Below are 19,541 nucleotides of genomic sequence, written 5' to 3' on the forward strand. Positions count from 1 at the left end.
AACGCCACCGCGCTCAGCAGGCCCGAGCAGGCCCCGCCCCCCCGCTGGCCCCGCCCCCGCAGCCCTCCCCCCGCCCCCAGGGGGCGCATGCGCCGCCCACGCCGCAGCCCTAGCGCATGCGCGCCAGCCGGAGGCGGCCCGCCTCGCGCTCTGCCCGCCGGGATCGAGGCCCGTGCGGCTGCGGCGCACGCGCGGTCCGGCGCCCTCGGCCGTGTCCTCTGGTCGGTGCCCGCAGCGCCCGGCGGGTGCCTGTGCCCGGTGGCGGAGCCATGGCGGGGGGTACTGAGGAAGGTGAGGCGCCGAGGGCGTCCCCGGGCCGGGCAGCCTGCCGCGTCCCCGTCCCGAGCGGGGGGCTCGCCTCTCCCCGCCCCGGCGGGTTCCTGGGCAGAGGGTGCCCGAGCGGCGCGGTGGGAGCGAGCGGGGCCGTGAAAGCAGCGGGAGGCCCCGTCCCCCCCGCGGCCCACGGGGAGCGGCGGGCCCGGCGCCTCTCAGGGCAGCGGCGGCCCTTGGCGGAGGGGGCGGCCCCGCCGTGCGGGGGGCAGGAGGCGGTAGGCCGCGGTGCCCCCCGCCGGGAAGGCTTTCCGGCGGCTGCCCTGTGCTACCGGCTGCGCCCGCTGCGCGCTCTGCCGCCCTCGGCGTGCGCTGGTCAGAGCGCTGGAGTGTGGGGGATGGCGCGAGTGGGGTGGGAGGCAGAGGCTCGTGTCACAGAATGGCCCCTGTCTTGTGTATCTGGAGCCCAAACAAGATAATGGGATAGCATAGGAATAGATGCCCGAGTATGTTAAACGTGTTTATGCTCTTCATGCAGACCAGTGGGCTTGTAGGATTGGCTGTGGTTGAAAACCCTCATGAGGTACGTCACACGTCTTGGACTGTACTTAATGGAAACTGTCACTGAGATCAAAGCTTTTTGTTCATGTGTTTGCGTTGCCAACTTAGTGATAAGTGTAAAAATGCTCCAAAGTGATAAAGGAGGAAAACGAATTCTTTTATTAGTTTTATACCTTCAAAATTTTATTAGTTTCAAACCTTGAAAATAAAGGTGTAATTCGTATCATTAGGAGTTATTTTACACGTGTATTTTTTATTGCATGTGCTGATTTCAAAAACCTTTGTGAGTACTGTTATGAAACAATATTTGATTCTTTTGTCTCCAGTGTGAAACCAAAGAACTCTTTAAATTCAGTTCTTCAGAAATGTAATTCCAACTTTACAGGCATACACATTTCTGCTGCCTCTGTTATTTTTCCAACAAGTACTGAAATAACTTACACCTGTATTAAGGGCATGGGGTAGCCTTACATAGTAGAGGCTAACTAACCATGTGGTGCAAAGTCACATCAAGGCCCTGTGATGGCAAGCACTACTGAGACTGGAATACTTCCGTGGTTCTTGGGAACCACATTAGGTGGCTCTTGTAGCAATTTAGTACTTGCTTTTTACCCCGTTAGGCAGTGTAAGGAATAAGCTTTCAGTAATTCTTTAATTTCTCTGCTTTGAAATTTCCCACTATGCAACAATTCTATTTCAGATATGCTTTTGCCTCTAGTAGTTAGGGATACTGTCAAAAAGAACCTTTGAAAAAATCATTATTGTTCTGTACAAATGATTCTAGCTCAGTCTAACTCATCTGTTGTCAGATGCATTCTAGGTGAACTTACTAATGTTTTCAGTGATTTAAAGCCAAGAGTAAAGAAATCAACAGTGTTTTAGTTGAAGTATAGATTCTGTGCCAGTCCTCTTTTCATTTCCTGTTACTCTTTGCATTTCTTTGACTGCAGTATTGTTCTATTTCCTATTATTCCTATAGGACATCCATTCCTCTTCAGTTGGATAAAGTTACCTAGTCAACATATGGCCCCAAACCTGCAATTTCTTCACCACAATGTGGCCTTTATCACAGCATTTAAATGCAACAATGAAAGTTGTAGGGTTGAGTTCAGTTTAAATCTCGTTGTCACTCAGAACTTTGGACCAGCATGAGGAGAAGTGCAAAAAAAAATAATAAAAAATCTTGTTAAACTTTGGTAGCTTATGTGATTTTTTTTATCTTTCCCAGGCAATTTTTTTCAGAAAATGATGGTTTAGACAAGAATTTGCCTCATTTTTAGAAAGTATGGTTAGTGTTAGAGACACAGCTTTTATTGTATCCATTTTGTATTAAATGTACTTCAGATAGCAACATTTGTTTTTCTTTGAGGCATCTACCAGTGGAAACTTACTAGTCCTAAATCCCAGTCTTAACCAAGACAGAGTTCTGTGGTTCAGACTTAGTTATTTTGTTAATCCTACGTTTCTGCGTTAAATACTATAACCCTCCATATTTTGTGTATAGATAGGTACCTAGTAAGTTAAACAGGTTAAGAAATTAAGCAATTCTACTTGTGTATTCTAAACATGTCTTGTGATCACTTCAGCGCCTGCGAATACTGTACACAAAAATCCTTGGTGTCCTGCAAAACATTCCCAAAGATGCAGCATACAGGAAATACACTGAGCAGATTATAAACCAGCAATTTAATTTGGTGCAAACAGTAAGTACATTGCTGTTTCATAAACATTACACATGAAGAGATTTTCAAGGTGACCGGCTGTTTTTTAGGAGTATATGTAACTTTCAGTGGTCAGTTCTGAACTAATTGAAGTTTTGAGGATTATTTTTGTTCTTGACTGGAATATTTTGATGGTATATTAAAAAGAATTATTAATTTCTTACTGACATTTTCTGTGAAAATTTGAAAATAAAGTTTTTAGAATGTTTTTAGAATAGTGGTAATTTTTACATGCTTGCCCAAAAAATGCATGTGCTCTTACCAGTGTAATATCTTAGACAAGCCTTCGACATTTTAAAAGACAAAATTTTGGTACATTAAACTCTGCAATGCTGGTATTTTGTATCTATGGTGATAATTGGAAGGTTGCATATCATTTTACAGAGAGCTAACATGCATATTGAAAGAAAATTTTAATACTAAAGCCTTTAGCTGCTAATGCTTCTTTGGATCATTAAATAGTCGTTAAATTAATGAGTCGTTAAATAGTACTCGTTCTTAGTATTTATTGGGAGTTTGATGTTTGTTTTCCAGTAAGAAAAAGGTGCAAGATTTCTTTGATAATGTAAAATGATAGAAGCCGTCTAATTTGATGGAAGATAGTGTGATCTGGTTAAATGATTGTTTTCATGCTTTATCTGGGCTTTCTACTTCTCAGTAAAACTAAACGTTTATTTATATGGATTTGAATACACAGGAAACAGATGTGCAGAAACTACAGGACAAACTGAATAGTGGTCACATAGAAGAAGTCATTTTACAGGTAAAGTGGGGAAATTTAAGGTTGGGTACAAAAAGGAGCAGTGGTTTTCAGTGTTTCTTTGGCTGTTCAGAAATTTGGCAGTTTTCCGTATCTTCATTAACTGCAAAACAAGCAATCAAACAGCAAATAAAAATCTGAAAATTAATTGTCATGTAGTGTTTGGGATGGCCGTGATAAAACTGACTACAATTAACATGTTTGCTGTGTTATCCTTACATATATGTATACCTACATTGCTTCTTACAGAGTGTAAATCAGTGGAAAGGACAAAAGGTGATTGAATATCACTGGGGGATAATTCAAATAAGACTAGAAAATACCTTGAAATTGTCTTTGGGAATGACTAGGTGAATGGACTGACTGTTTGGGTTTTTGGGGGCCGTTCAATATGTTTTTCAAAAACAAAACCCAAACCACAGAGTTCCTTTTGGTTTTATAGATGAAAATTGTGGTAGCCTGTGACTGTGAGATGTGATAATGAACTGAAATAGAGGTAATTTAATACTTTAGCAGCTGCATAGGTTTTTAAGAATTTGTGTATGGTGTTTATTAACAGGCTGAAAATGAACTTTCCCTGGCAAGAAAAATGATACAGTGGAAACCATGGGAGCCTCTAGTTGAAGAACCTCCTTCTGACCAGTGGAGATGGCCAATATAAATTTTCAAAACTGTGTAATCTCTTGCAAGTAAAAAAAAAAAGTTAATGATTAATCTGTTGTTACTGACAGTTGTCTTTAATTTAAAGAGACTAACTTAATAAAAACATGTGTTGTCCTAATGTCCACTTATATTTTAATAATCTAAATACTGCTTCCTATTTCTTGCAAAAAGGGTTTTAAGAAAATTCTTGTCAGCTCTTGTGCAACCTATAGGGTTTATTTCCTTTTTTAGTTTATTATGAACAGGGTATTTATGCCTCATTCTGAGTTATTTTTATGATCTGTATTTGTATGTTAATAAATGCAGATATTATAGGCCATTTGAAACCAAAGTCAAAGCTGTAGAGGAGCATGATCCTGACCTTCTCTCCCACCTTGGCTGTGTGTTTTTGCCAGCCACTGCCAGTGCCTATGACAATGCAGATGCTGAGATCAGGGATCTGATGTAATGATAACAAGGCTTCCCAAAAATAACGGGTTTTCTAGATTTCAGCTGAATCACTGTCCTGAGCTGGCTGACTTTGCTGCCCATATAAACACTAATTCTGCCTCGGGGGAAGAACTGGGAAGACCCAAGATCAGGGAGGGGGAGAAGGAAGCCTACACCTTACGGTGGTGGCAGGAACAGGTTTGTTGGTTAGCAGGTAGGTTACCATATTGCACACCATACACATGGCACAAACTTTAGTATTGGGGTCTTACAAAGCCTTTGTATATAACCATGTATACTTTATAGATTTGTTTGTGTATTATTGATTCAGACCTTCAATATTACTTCTTATATGAAAAGAATAGTGATTCTTGACACATCTGGCTAGGTTCTTTTAAACATTTAAATGGAAATGGTGCCTGGCTCTTCTAAAAACTTCTGTACAGATTAATGTTATAAGCACCAATTAAAATAATCCAAAACTAGATCTAAGAATACTGTGTGAGTCTGCTTTTACATACTTTTTTCAGTACCATTAATAACAATAAGGATACAGCTGTATGACAAAAGTCTGCAGTTAAACATTTATGATGGTGCCTCTGCACTACATTACATAACAAAACGTTGTCATAGCTTGTTTTTCATACTTGTTAGGCCTATAAGTTTACCTGTTAGATCATTCCTATTAATGATTAATTACATCTTTATGTATTTCACACAATCACAGTATTAGGGGAGTAGGACAGTAGAAGAGAAAGTGAGTATACCTAGGGTATTGACTCTAGCAACTATTATCACTGTGTTCTTTAGATATTTTTTTTCAATGATTATTACTGTGATTACAGAAATGTTTGGATTTTGCAGATTGAAAAAGTGAAACATACTTTGCTTCACTGGTTGGTTTTGAAGGCTTTTGCAGTCTTACAAAAGGTAGAAGCTGGTCTCTTCTGAGATAAAACCGCTAGATGGCATACCAGAAGAGAACTTTGCTAATGTTAACGCAGTTTGCACATCAGAAGTATTAAAAGGATTACAGATTTGAATGAGAGCAAACAATGTCAGATGAGAAATGAAGATGAATGGTTTTAGGTAGTAAGTATTGAGCTGATGTGAGAGAACGCAAAAGAAAAAACAAACAAACCCCCCTGAAGTCTAGTACGAATGATACTAGCATGCAATACTTGCAATACTGGGGGGGGGGGAGTTGCCAGAATATGGTGATGACTATTGGAATTCTTTCTGCTCTTTCACAACTGAGACATGAGCTGAATTCTTCTTGCTCAGTTATTTTCTCCTCTTCTAAAGCTGTATTTGTCATGTGACTTACAATAGCTTTCTGTAAGGTCACGAGTTGTGTTGCAGGGGGGAGGAAGTCTTGGCCCATTGCTGCTGAAATTTGGTATCTGATCTTTTAAAACTGAGGTTCTCTGATCAAAAGCATATTTGCATCTTAACCCTTTCACAAATGTACAAATACATCCTCAGTACAGACCCTAGCATAAGTTGTTTACTACCTTGAGGGGATTTTTTTCTCCCAGAGCTATATTTCCTCTCAGTGATTTTTCTGGTCTATTAAATGTTTCTTTCATGTGACTCAAAATAGGATCATTTTCTAAATCTTTCTATCCAAAACACCGGATTAGCATTCACAAATGATTTAGTTTAGGAATCAATTAACCTGAGTCTTAAAAAGATTCTACTGATGCCAACTCTAGGAAGCATTGATAAGGATTTTTCAGCTTTCTGAGTTTTTTTATCAATTTCTCAATGTGTTTACGGATTATTTTTATTATTTTACCATTGGTTAAAGTTGGTTTCGTTATCTTAGCATAAATTAATCATCTGTGCTACATAAGATTACTAAATGAATATTCTGTTGTAGCATCCATCAACTTTAAATAGCAGTTATTAAGAACAAATGGAGGAAAGAAAATGGATTGTAATTTTGAGATGTAACAGTGTTATGTCTTTTTTTGTACAGTATAGTATAGTTCACCTCATCCTTGTTCCTGGCTAATTTAAAAATAGATCTTTGCTAAGAAGAGAAACAGTATTTTTTACCTTGCTATTAACTCTGTAACTGTATATCTGATACTTAAATCCACACTGTAGCAACAAAATCGTACGCATATTTTTACAGGCAAGATTGGATCTATATTAGGAGTACTATGTTGCAAATAATTTATTTTAAGATGAATATGCTAGCAAGGCATAATTTGGAGACTGGCTGTAATGATTTTGCTTGATTTTTCTCCATTAACTCTGTTGGAAATACATGATGATTGGAAAGATTTTGTCATCTGCTGTAATATGGTAAGGTAAATCACTGCAAGCCTTAGAGTTAACAAACTTCAGATCTTCAAAATGCTTTGAGATCCTCTGATTGAAGTCATTATGTGAGTGAAAATCCTCCCATCTGCAAGTATGGGACCTAACAGAGACAGAGCCTGTACAACCAGAAAACCAACTTTTTGGATTGTCAGCTAGCAGCAGTACTGAGGTTTCTGTTATTCCTGACTTGCTGTGGTGCTTAATCTATTCTGAGTGGCTGTGTTCTGAACAGGATACCATGTTAATCTTTGACATAATTTCTGATTGTGTTCAGGGGGAGATGAGTAAAAGCAGCTTTTTTTATTTACAGCATGTATGATATTTCATTAGAAAAAAAAATCATCTTGCAAACAAAGTTAGTTTGAACGTTTATTCAAGTTGACTAGTAATGACAAAGTGACACAAAATGACATAGTATCTTTCTGTAGTTACTGCTGGTCCTATTCTACCCTGAGTTGAATTTAAATCCAGGTTTTAGAAAAAAGTGCATTACCATTAGTAATGGGAAATGTCTGTCCTTTTGATGGGAAGCTGGCCAATGTTCAGATGTCTGACAATGTCTGTGAAACATGGTGACAGTGATCATGACATAGAATTACTGAGAATGGATATAATTTCAGTGCCTGCTGAAATACAACAATTTTTCAAGATACTCCCAGAGCTGTGACACAGAATCATGTATTTCACCTCTGAAATCGTTGTGTGAGGTGTGTGTAGTCTCGTTTTCCTGTAGTATGCTGAAAACACTTGCAAGGGTTGTCTTGGAAACCACACATCAAACACCAAGAAATTCAGTTTCATGTGGTTTTATTTCTGGTATACGTGTCTTAATTTCCACCCAGCAGCCTCAGTCCTCACACCAGAACCACAGACCTTCCAGGCGAGAACACCACTGGGAAGCTGAGCACATCACACAGGTAAGTGCTGCCGCACAGCTCTAAGGAGCAGTGGTCTGTGAGGGGTTCTGTGAGCGAGCATTGCCAACATCCAAACACACCAATTTTTTGTTAACACCCAGGAAACACTTTTGGGTATTGGCACCATTTCTGCTAGTATCTACGGTATAAACTGTAAGGAGAAATGGTGTTTTATTACGTGAATGGCACTATAAGCTGGTAAGAATTCATCTTCAGCTTGCTATGGATCGCAACAGCGGACACGGCAACTGTCAGACTGGCGTGCCAGTGCTGCGGGACGCAGTAGCACGGTTACTGGCCTACTGAGGCCCGCTGAGGCAGCAAGCGCAAGTTGCTGCAGGTGCTACGTTCTGAGGTGCTCCGTTAACGGCAGTGGGGTAAAAGGAACCCACGGGGGTGCCTCAGCCTTTGTCCCTTCACGTCGCTTCGCTTTCCCCCGTTTTTTTTGGCCTTCCTCGGCCCGGGGCCTGTATAGCAGCACCAAGCGCAGGGCTGCGAGGGGCGCACCGCCTGCCGCCCCGCCCCCCTCCCCAGTGCGCATGCTCGGGGCGCTCCCGCCCGGTCCCGGTTGCCATAGCTACCGCGGCGCGCCGGAAGCGGCCGCCAGGGAGAGCCGCCCGCGTCGCAGGCCCGGCGGGAGGAGAGTAACGGGGGCTGGGCCGGGGTGCGGGGCGCGGCGGGGAGCCCTACCCGTGCGCTGGGCCAAGGGCTGCCTCCCCTTTGCTCTTGGGTTCTGTCGCGGACATGGGATTTGGATTCTTCCAGCCCTTGTCAGTGCAGCGGCAGCACGGCAAACCTTAAAGGTGTGCTGTCTCTGGGTGATACTGCTCTGTAAATCCTTGTTATAAATGGAGATAAATCTCTCTATATATATATATACATAAAGAAAGAATTATGCTGACTACCTGCTAGCAATGCTAGAGTGTATCATGTTGGCTAAACACCATTGAGAAGACATTAAGTGCTTTGTGTTTGGTGTAAGCAAAGACCCCATGCTGCTCTAAGTAGGCTGTTTGGGAGTAGATACAGAGAAAGGTTTTCAGGGTATTGTCACCCATGTGTTTGGTAGCAGAAACGTGCTAGTACACAGTTTTAAGTAGATACTGCAATTGTTCTTGCAGAAAGGTTAAAAACCTGCGACTGATACTTCAGAAAATGGAAGATACGTCGGATAGGTGCTTTGACGTTGTTATAAGGGAAAAGTCGGGAACAGAGGAACTGTCTGCATCCTCACAAGGAGGAGCAGCCAGGAGTGGGGCCCCAGGTGCTGTATGGTCGGAGGGGGGCTGCGAGCAGAAGTCCCCTCCGGAGCAGTCAGTTTTGGAGGAACAGGAGCAGTCAAGTTTAGCACACTGGGAACAACCTGGAGAAGGACTAGGCAATCAAGAAGTGATCGGAAATAGCAAGCAAGATGTATTTGAGGCAGGTGCCCCGTTCAGCACATCATCTGAGAGCACATCTTCGGTCACCTGTGAGAATTACTCTACTTTACCTGAAGTAAGACATTCAGAAGGGGAAGAACAAACATCCCAGAACTCAGTACTATCAGCAAATACGGCAAGTGGGGCAGTAACAGGTAAAGAAGTTATTAAAATGTTGAGCATTAGGGCTTTAAAGAGATGATTTTTTTTTTTCCTTACACCCTCCGCACCCTCGTTCTGGTCATGTTTGCTGGTTTTTGGCCTTGAAGTGACTTTTTAAGGTCTCGTATAAAACATGCTTGAAAAGGCGAGGAATGTATTCTTTATCTCAAATTGCAGTAGCAATTTATAGACTAAGATGGCATTTTATAGTCATCTTCATATCCAGAAATATGTGCTGCAAGTATGTACACGTGTTTTGTACGCACATTTGCAAAACAGCAGTGCATAATTCAATGAGTACCTAGGCTACTGCAGTTTCGACTAGATCATGGAAGTCACCTTACTATTTTACCTGCTCCAGATTTCCCTGTAACTTACCTGTGACCTTTTCGTTATCCATGCCTTTCTCCCTGAAGTCCCCAAAACAGTCCATCATTTCCAGCACTTGTTCCTCTGCATTCTGGGTGTCCTGTGTTACTTTTTTCCCCAGTTCAGTGCCCTGTTTTCTTAGGTCTTCACAGTGGAAGGTAGCACACTGTTGAGCAGGTGAGTGCAGTGAGCGACCCTTTGGAGTATGGGCCTGCTGCCTGCTTTGCTCTTGGCTGGGCTGCATTCAGATGCTGTCAGTCTGAGAATCTGGCGATTGCAGCCTTGGAAGAGCACTGTGCCAAAGCCAGACATCTTACCTTTAAATCAAAAAGAAGTAATTTCTGGAGCTTCGAGTTAAATAAACTGGTTCAGAATATAGTCTTTAAATAAACACCACAATGTCAAGTACTGTGTGAAAGACAACAGTGATTCAGCCATCATATGCTTAGATCAGGTCTAAACTGGAGCAGGTTTAGGTAAGATTTTTCAATAAAGTTTGCTGTGTAAATGGGTAACTTTGATTTAAACTTACGTATTTGCAAATAAATACATTTCCTTCCTGTAATTTTTTAAAAAATTGTAATATGAATGACTTTATGTGGTGACGGTATAACATTAGATAACTCTTCATATGAAGTATGATAATACTCTTTCAGCTTTCAAGTAGGCTGTCTTTCCAGCTCAAAAATGTATGATTATTCTGTGTTGCAGTGTTTCGATAAAATTATCTCAGGGTAAACTTGAAATAGTTATTTATTAGTTTGTTTTGAGAAATTTATTGAGAATTCCTTTTGGTTTTATTTTTAGGAAACATGATTGAGGATAATGAAACTCTTAGGAGGACTAGGGCTAACTTTGATGAAACTATCCTGTCTGAGCAGTTATATCTTGATCAGGAATGTTTTCCTGGGAAAGCAGTTCAACAGGATTACCACATGCCCGATGCCTTGACTGTCAGAGTACAAACAGGTAAATGCTGTTTTTACATGTGTATCTACATATGGAATTGTGCTCTAATCTCAATCTGTTACTAACAGAAAAAATATTTCTATCTTGGAACTTTCATTTTAACAGACACTGATTCGTTCCGAGATGTAATTGTAAAAATTGAAAGACCTACCTATCATAAACCATTTCTGGGTGGATTTAAGAACAGGATAACAGGAGTGGAATTTCACAATGCAGGATCACAGACAATACCCAAAAAACGACCTGACAAAGGAATTCAGTTATTTTGTAGGGAAACACAGGTAATGGCTTTGTAACGTCTTTTCAGAATGTTAGTTTTGCCAAATAGAACAGAATGTTGACACAATTATTTCCAATAGGAATGAGGAAGTAGATCAGAAGTGTGCAATAGAAAGTATTTAGTGGATGAATATTGTGAGTCTTGTGATTTTTGTTACAAATAGCTAATTTTGCCACTTACTTAAAGAGGAAAAAAATCTCTTGTTTATTTTGTTAAAATCTGAAATGCATTTTTTCCCCAGACGGTTTTTGAAAAAAATAGACCACAACAGACAAAAAATACAACATCAACACAGATGACTAAAGTTGGCCTGTATGTGTCAAACGTGACTGACAGACTAATAAGTCCTAGAAAGTATCTTACAGCAGAAGAATACCATAAACGTAGACTTGAAGCAGTAAGTTCTTATCTTTTGAAATTATCTGTAAAGCGAAGTATTACAAAGGTTTTCTGGATATTTAATGAGCATTCAAATTGTTTGAACAGTGACTTTAAAAGTGAACTGCAAAACGTCTGCTTAATCGTCACATTTTGTGATCTTTTAGTTATGGGGGAAGTGTGTGTTTGCTCTGTGTTTTTAGTGACATTTGAGTCCACCTTGCAACTTCTTAAATATTAAGAATTCTGAATTTATTGTTTTCTATCTTACAGTGACAGTTAAGCTTCCATATAGAGCATTAGGGATTAAAACAGTCTTGTCCTTTATGGCATTTTCACAATCTCTTTGGAAGGACCTAAGCTATATGCTGAATGTATGGCCTTCAATGGGTGGAGTATTGGGTTAGGATTTATAAGATCTGCATTTGGCTTTTGGGTTTTGTGTTTTCTGGGGTTGTTTTTGTTTGTTTGTTTTGACAGACTTGGTAGGTTTCCTTTGGCAAATGGATCCGTTTCAGATTGTGTTCAAGTTACCTTCTTTGGCATTGAGGTAGAACCTGGCTGTTCAAATGCATGTGGTGGGTCTATGGGGTTTTCTGGTGTGCTGAGTTGCTTTGTCCAGTTGATTCCAATGACAGATTCTATATATTCATTGTGCAAAGAATGCCATTTAGGCATTCCAAACTGATTTTTGAAAACTACATATTTGGTGACTGCATATCTAACATAAGTATGCCCAACATCATGTTAAGCAGGGCACTGCTTTGTAAATGCTCTAGTTACTAGTATGATTGCTTAAAATAGAAAGCCTGAATCTAAGTGGAGAAACAGTTGATTCCCCAAGCGTCTAAGCAGAACAATTGTATTGATGTGGTTGGCAAGAAGCTTTGAAATCTTCTGGGTAGAAGCTTTCTGTAGGAACTTCTTAATTAGTTAGCATCAGCTGACAGCAATAAGCATCTTGTGGAAGTGGAACCCAAATAGTTAACTGTTCCCTCAGGACTACCGTTATGTTTTACTGTGATCATTAGTGCCACTTACTGAAATTTGTAATGTATCTGTAGGTAATCTATAACTCACAGTAGAGAGACATCGGCTTGCTGTTGGCACAAATTGATGGATTTGCACAATGCAGTGTAGTTCTGTATCAAGATACTAGCTGAAGACATATTGAAGCGAAATGTTAGGTTAAGATATCTCTAGAGATGATATAACTGTATTAGTGTGGGTTTGTGCTTGATAGCCTTCAACGCTGAACAATGTTTATCAGTATTGACCTAGCCCAACTGCTTGTGGTACAAGTGCTAAATCAGCTGGCAGAAGCTCAGGCTTAGGCGTTATCCTCCGTTAGCATGCTGTAAGCATTTCCCTAGTCTTTAATAGCCACAGCTTTGGAAGGTGGATTTTTTTAATTGCCTTTTTAAAGTTCTGTCATAACAGCATTGGTAACTTCACTTTCATTATTTGTTTACAGGTAAAATGCAGTTGATTTTGTGTGTATGTGTTTATCTTTGTATCTAGACATTTAAAATAAATTTTGCAGATATATGTCTAAATTCCCAATCTAGACACTGTGTAAATTGATAGTAAGATGAGGCCTTCTGCCTACAAAGCTGAAAAGAATAAAACCAATACATGGCAAAAGATGTTTTTAAGGGGAGATTTGAAACAGAAAAAATGGATTTTGTAATTGCAATTTATACTTTAACATCATTACTTGAACTTAGTTCCTCCACCATACTCACTGGTTAAACTCCTGCAGTTACCTAAGTAAGTAAATAACTGGTGTTTAGACTTATAGTGGATGATTGTTTTTGTAACTTTTAAATTATCTTGAGTACAAGACAAATCTTAGAAAGTATAGTGAAGTAGATAGCAAAAAAACCCAGTTAAGAACAAAATACTATGCTGTTTTGCTTTAAATTCATGATTCTTATTATTGTTACACATATAGGTAATAGTAATACAGACATATTTCCGTCGTTGGCATGCTATAAATATAGTACAAAATCTGAGGGAAGAGAAGAGGTTAAGACTGGCACGGGAGGCACAAGAAGAGATACGGAAAAAAAAAAAGAAAGAAGAAAGGCTGAGAAGGGAGCAGGAGCGAAGACTGAATCCTAAAACAAAAGAAGACTTTGAGCTACTATACCATGATTTAGAATGTAAGTTTTTTCTTAAAGGGATACTCTCAAATCAGCCAAATGGTACCGTTTGTTTAAAAAAAGTTAGGTTTTTGAATGTGTTTCTATAGATATTTCCTTGATTTTTTTAGTTTTATTTACAGTGGAATTTCTTTCATTTTTAAAGAATTATTTGACTGTCATATATTACTAGAAGCAGAAAAAAGGCCTTGACACCGTGTAAGCACTGTTCAGCAATAACTAAACCATTCCTGTGTTATCAGCATCCAAAGTACAGCACCATAGAAGCTACTATGCCAAAACCAGTGCACCTTTCTAGGAAATTATCAGCTTGTAGAACAGTGCTTTTTGGCAGTTCTATTATTCTCTGGTTTTGTTCATCTCTAATGTTAAGGTCAGCTAGAGGAACGGGAACTCTTTTTTGGATCAGAGTTACTTTAACCTTTTTGCTCTACATTTAAGACACTAAAAATAATGTCAAGAAGAAATTAGTATTAAGATCCATCATTTGTCATTCGATATAGACATTTTTTATAATGGATTAAATTTTTGCCCAGAATTCTACAGTATATGACTGAGGTTATTCCTTTTGTCCTAGTCTTCTTCTGCTGATGCTTTTTCTTCTAATTTATTCCATGTTTCACAAAACTGTTTTGCCAAAATTTAAAAAAAATCTGTTAGGAGTCCTACAGGACGTCCTGAAAGACTTACTCCTGTTGGAGTGGATGATGTCTAATACAGGCAAGCACCACAAAAATTTCATGGAAAAGTAAGGTGAATACTGCAGATAATTGACATAAAACCTTACAGGAGGGTAATGTTGCAAGTGGAATGAAAACCTAGAGTATGTCCATTTGGAAAAGTAAGAGCAGTAGAAAACAGTGGACTTGTACCAGCATATAATGAAACTGCAAGTGTTCTTTATAAAATGTGTCCTTTTAAGCAAGCTGCTTGCATTGTGACTTATAACAACTCACGTGTTATCTAGGCTACAGTGCTTGCTTATGGTATAACTCTTCAGCAGTTTGGACATTGTTTTCTCTAGAGCAGAACTGACCTAAATGCGTTACCTGCGTTATTGCAAAGCCACCTGACTGCCCTTTAACCATCTCAGCTCTTTCTTCCATGGTAAACTGAGCATAAATTTGGTGGCATGTATTATTCATAGAGTTTAGGATCATGATTCAAAAATTCCCAAGTTACACGCTAATCTTCTAATACTGTCATACTTTGTGTGACATTGAACAAATCACTTTGTCTGAATGTATAAATGACTTAGAAATATCACTGTTTGTAACAAATGTAAAAATTATTACTGGTCTTAAACTTTAGAATTTTGGGAATGGTATCTTGGTGAGATTTGTGGTTTGTTAGGGATTGTTTCCCCCGCACCCCCTTCTTCTTCATAGGTGGTTAGCTTTTCATTTCACAAGAATCAAGCCATTTTAAAGGTGTTTCTAGGTAATCGAACGCCAAGGTACCTAAATAATAATTTTTTTCCTCTCCACTTATTACAAGTGCTACTATTTGGTATCTGACTTCCTGCAGTGTGTTCTTTAGAAAACCACTTCCTAGCTAATATGCTATCAAATGTATGATCCGCTTTTTTTTAAGTGTGAAGAGTCTTATTTGCAATAGAAACAACAAAGCTGAGTTAAAGTTGTGAATGATTGCGGATATTCCCAGTATTTTTAGATTTAAAACCTATGATTATATCAGTGTCGCTTTTTCCTAACAATGTAATTGAATTCACAAATAATAAAACTTTCAGCTATGCATTTTCAAGAATTTAATATTTAGGCAACCAGAGAAAGCATGTGCCACTTCATAAATGGAACAGAACGAACTCCAGTGTTTGAAATATCTTTTTAACATTTTGTTAAAGATAATGGTCTGGTATCAATCTTTTTGTTTTGTTTTTGTTTACCAGTGTTGACTAGTTGCTTCTCTACATGGAGACTTGCAGTCATGCTCTTTATTTTAATAGAGCTTAGTGGTTCTAGGAAGTTTTTTTTTCTACCTGCTTCTGAAACTACTTTTACATTCTTATAGTGTCAACAGTCTACACAAGCTAAATCATTGTGACAGTAATAGAATGAGACTATTGTCCTCCAGAGATCTGTGAAGGTTATTGCTGGTGATCACAACAGGGGGATACTATTACAGGGTTAGCCAGTACAAGCAATTCCTGTCGGTACAAAAATTTACCCTTTGACAATATGGTGCAAATTAAATGTATCTATATATCCAGTGTGTCAGCATATGGAGCCATTCATTATTTATTTGAAAAGTATGAGCTACTGTGTTTTATAAAAACAAATAAAAATTTGATGATGAGTCAAATGTCTGCCTGTAGAACAGATAATCCAAGAGGAATTTTTAACTTGGTTGCCTGTATATGGTGAATCAGGAGGTGAGTATTGACGATAACTGACAGCTGCTTCATTTCTGTAAGAACAAAATTACTTACTGTATTTATTAGCTCTACCTTGGAAGTTGCTGCCCCCTTCAGGCACATAAAGCTTCATGTAAATAAATTCTATACAGGGCTCTTGTTTGCTGAAATGGCTTTATTTAGAAATGTATCTGTGGGAACTCAGAACTTGTCAGCTGTCATATTAATACCAAATCTTGGAGAGCCTTAAGGAAATTAATTGAAATATATTAAAATGGAAAACATAAGGTATCGTAGATAAGGAAGCCACAGGCAGAAAATAATCCTTCCTCCTGCCTCTAATCTTGCCTGATACAGGATGTTATAGGCTTTTCCAGTAAGTGTGCATTACATATTGGATTGTTTTCTTTAACACTGGGTTTAGCTTTTGTATAACTTCTGGAACAATAACAACATTTTGAGATGTTATTCAGGAATTTTGAAATTGTGGGTCTTATAAAACTCCTTGCAAAACTTCTAAGGTATTTGAAATGGAATACACTCTTCAGAGAAGCCAAGAATTGTTACAGTGTATGCAAAGGAAAACATTATTCAGTAAACACAATTTGATTTTACTAACAGGTTTCTGTAAAGGCATGTAGTCTGTGTGTCAGCAGTTACAGTCAAGAAATTGGTACTACAAACTAAACTATGATAGACACATGTGGATACATCTGCATGTTTCTGTCATTAGGTAGTCGAATTTATAAGTGCAACAAGTACTGTGGTTTGACTGTAAGAGTCAGATTCTTATACAGCGTGTACTGATTCACATGCTGCAGCCATTACCACCCTGTGGTTCACGTGCCGCTTCCTTCCACTTGAAGGGTTCTGTTGAGGAGGAGGAAAGGGGAGAGTAGAACAATGACTGTCTAATTATTAATGTGCATCCATCTACCTTAGATAGCAAAAGGTGATAACCACTGAAATACTCAGTGTAAAACCCAGAGTGCTAAATGTGACTCAGTCAAGTTTTATCGCAGTTTTGGAGGGTTTCAAGTTTCTTTAGATTTTACTCACTTATGCAGGGAGAAGCAGTAATCTCAGTACTGAGTACCAGTGGTACCACAGTAAGATGCTGTTCTTAATCTGTTGAGAAAATCTCCATGGTGTCTTTTCTTGTGACTTTGATGAGCAATTACTTAAAAAGTTCGTATTGCTCATACCTTTTGGAGCTGTTTGAGTCTCAAATGGTTAGTTCAGATGCAAAATCATGAAGAAATATCATCACACATTTCCACAGGAGCAAAATTTTTTTTCTCACATAGAGATCCTTTTTATCCTAACCCATCTTTGAGTTTGGAGTGCAAATTGGCAGGTTGGAATTGATGTACACACACATACTCTCACAGAACATCTGTGTAATTTACATTAAATTCTGGGCTATCTTGTGTGTATTGAAAATATGCGTAACAATAAATTCCCTAACACAGAAACTGGCTTTTAATGAATATTGAAAATTAATTAGATTATTTTTTAAATATGAAAGCAGAAGTTTCACTGGAAAATATCTTGTAAAAATTACCCCAAATATTTGTGTCTGTAGTATGGAGGCAGGAGGAGACCGAACGGATTAACAGAACTCTTACTGGAGCTGAAAGAAAAGCAGCTCTTTGTGGACTTCTGGAACAAGAGGCACAGATGATTGCTTCCATTGGGAGACACAAACTAAATGCAGATAAGGAGAATCAACAAAAAGCAATACTACAGTTCCTGGATAAGGTCAGTGATATAATTTTAGGCTGAACATATAGAATAACAAAGTACAGGAACAGAAAAGACATTTGCCAACTACCTGCCAAAAGTAACCTTTGTAGTTTTAACAGTTAATCATGTGAATGCTAATGTTACAAATATCCAAATTATCTAGTTGTTCATGTTAAAACACCTCGGTAAATTTCTTTTTCCAAGCTAAAAATATCTTAGCTCTGTGACCGATTTAAGGACTAACAGTGCATCATTAAGACTGTTAACTACCTGTGTCTATGGTGAAACTCACGTGTGTATATATAATATAAAGTAATAGCACTGAGTGAATAAATTTTGTATTATGTAATGATTCTTTGTAAAGAAGATTCTGATGGCACTGTGAACAGCATTAAAGGCTCAGATTCTAACAATTCAGAATGGTTAATTTGAGGTTATAAAGCATCATGATATTGCATACCATTCTATATTTTATATTGTGTGCATTACAGTGGTGTAGGAAGTCATGCGTGAAATGATGCTCTTTTCGCATCTGTTTTTGAAACTTTAAAAATCTGCCTATTAGCTTCTCTTTCAAAAATAGTTTCATTAATCAAAACTAATGACTAAGTGATCTTCCCTCTGGTATGGTCTGTTCATTGTTTTTCTATAGTGAAAAGTTTACTGTTGTATTTAAACTTAAATGCAAACATTTAAGCATGTATTTGTAAAATTAAACTTTAACCCTGCAGAATGGATTAATTGTTTCATTTTTTTCCACCTTCCTTAGTTCCTCAGAAATGTTATCCTTCAGGAACTAGATTTGTCACTTATTTCCCCATCGAGCACAGGCCTCTCGTCATCATGTGTCTGTCTTTAAAGAAAGCATTTATTTTGCTTTCACGTTCAGGATAGAAACCCAGAAGAGATTTGACTAAATCTTGTATTGAACTCAGTTGTTGATTCACTAGTTTCAGTTGCATTAGACTTTTCACTTGAGATTTTATTCTTGTATAGACTTGGGGATGAAATTTAATGCAAGTGTTCTTCGGGCTTTCGTCTATAAAACAAAGATGAGAATTCATTCATATACAAAGGTCATTTAGAATGACATTAGATTAAATGTCACCTTAATGTAAAATTTTTAAAAAAGCCTTTTTAGGTAGACATCAGTCCATCCATTCAGAAAAAAAAAAAAAAAAAAAGTAGTTTATTTTCTGGCTGGTTTTTGTAGTATGTGACAAAATTATGAAAATAAATACTGCAACAGAAATAAGGCTTTTTTTCCTATCTAATTGTTTGGGGTTTTTTTATTTTATTTTGACTATTTCATGCTCAAAAGTAAAAATGGCAGTTCTGTCCAAAAGAAACTTTTTTTCATTCTTTTTTATTATTGAGGTACAGGAACTGGACCATAAAAAGTGATTTCATAAAATCTATCACCTTTCTGGATTATGAACAAATTACTTATCTGAAATGTTGGTGGAATTGTTACCAAGTTTATTGCTGTGATATGATTGTGGTCTCTCTTGCTGCTTTCAAGAGTGCAAAAAAGGCCAAAACTAAATATAAATAGGAATGGTATCAAAACCTTGAATCATTTCTATGTTAAACATTTGCTTCTACTATTTACAATCTTTTCTGTTATCTTCTCAGAAAAAGAAGCCTGGAGCAGTCAAAGCAAATATATTTCTCTTTTAACTGAGTCTCTCTTTTCCCTTTAAGGACTGCTTTCCAATGTGCTACCCTATATAGATTATTTCCTGTATATATTGTCACAAGTTGTACAGTTTTCTTACATCTAGGAATCAGAAGCAAAATGTTCTTCAGTACCAGAATTCTTAGTGACAATTGATGTTTGGAGATTCAGGAGACACAAGAGACGAGATATTTTCTCTTTTCAAACAGTGGATGTGTTTCTGAAGCATTTACTACTAATTTATTTATTCAGATTTTAAATCTTTAAATTATTTTTTCATTAAAGAGACTGGTTTCTTTTTAATATGGAAATCTAGTGAGTTTCTGAACTACAGCAACTTTTTATTT

At 38.2% G+C, this 19,541-nt stretch overlaps 2 protein-coding genes across 5 annotated transcripts in view; both read left to right on the forward strand.

Annotated features, from left to right (window-relative positions):
- Positions 1-77: 77 nt before the first annotated feature.
- On the forward strand, positions 78-4,103 carry NDUFA5 (NADH:ubiquinone oxidoreductase subunit A5). Its single transcript, XM_055808182.1, has 5 exons — positions 78-291; positions 809-853; positions 2,418-2,534; positions 3,250-3,315; positions 3,872-4,103. Exons 1-5 carry the CDS (start codon positions 88-90, stop codon positions 3,971-3,973), a joined length of 534 nt encoding a protein of 177 aa, XP_055664157.1. The 5' UTR covers positions 78-87; the 3' UTR covers positions 3,974-4,103.
- A 931-nt stretch (positions 4,104-5,034) lies between these two features.
- Positions 5,035-19,541, forward strand: part of IQUB (IQ motif and ubiquitin domain containing) — a 28,828-nt gene continuing 14,321 nt past the window's right edge. For 2 of the 4 annotated variants that reach the window (XM_055808174.1, XM_055808177.1), the window contains exons 1-6: positions 8,246-9,228; positions 10,412-10,573; positions 10,679-10,854; positions 11,095-11,250; positions 13,186-13,396; positions 17,356-17,531. In XM_055808174.1, coding sequence (XP_055664149.1) covers positions 8,808-9,228; positions 10,412-10,573; positions 10,679-10,854; positions 11,095-11,250; positions 13,186-13,396; positions 17,356-17,531 — 1,302 coding nt within the window. In that variant the 5' untranslated portion in view covers positions 8,246-8,807. Of the gene's footprint in view, positions 7,653-8,245; positions 9,229-10,411; positions 10,574-10,678; positions 10,855-11,094; positions 11,251-13,185; positions 13,397-17,355; positions 17,532-19,541 lie in introns of those variants that run through there. The other 2 variants (XM_055808175.1, XM_055808176.1) reach the window with 2 other exon arrangements.

Source organism: Falco peregrinus, chromosome 6 (assembly GCF_023634155.1).
Source record: "Falco peregrinus isolate bFalPer1 chromosome 6, bFalPer1.pri, whole genome shotgun sequence".
Taxonomy (NCBI): domain Eukaryota; kingdom Metazoa; phylum Chordata; class Aves; order Falconiformes; family Falconidae; genus Falco; species Falco peregrinus.

What these genes read in the sequence shown, in the direction of transcription:
- NDUFA5 (XM_055808182.1), top strand. Translation starts at nt 88, where the DNA reads ATGCGCCGCCCACGCCGCAGCCCTAGCGCATGCGCGCCAGCCGGAGGC. An exon ending in GGCGGGGGGTACTGAGGAAG is followed by an intron (nt 292 to 808) that starts GTGAGGCGCCGA and finishes CTCTTCATGCAG; the next exon opens with ACCAGTGGGCTTGTAGGATT. An exon ending in AATTTAATTTGGTGCAAACA is followed by an intron (nt 2,535 to 3,249) that starts GTAAGTACATTG and finishes TTGAATACACAG; the next exon opens with GAAACAGATGTGCAGAAACT.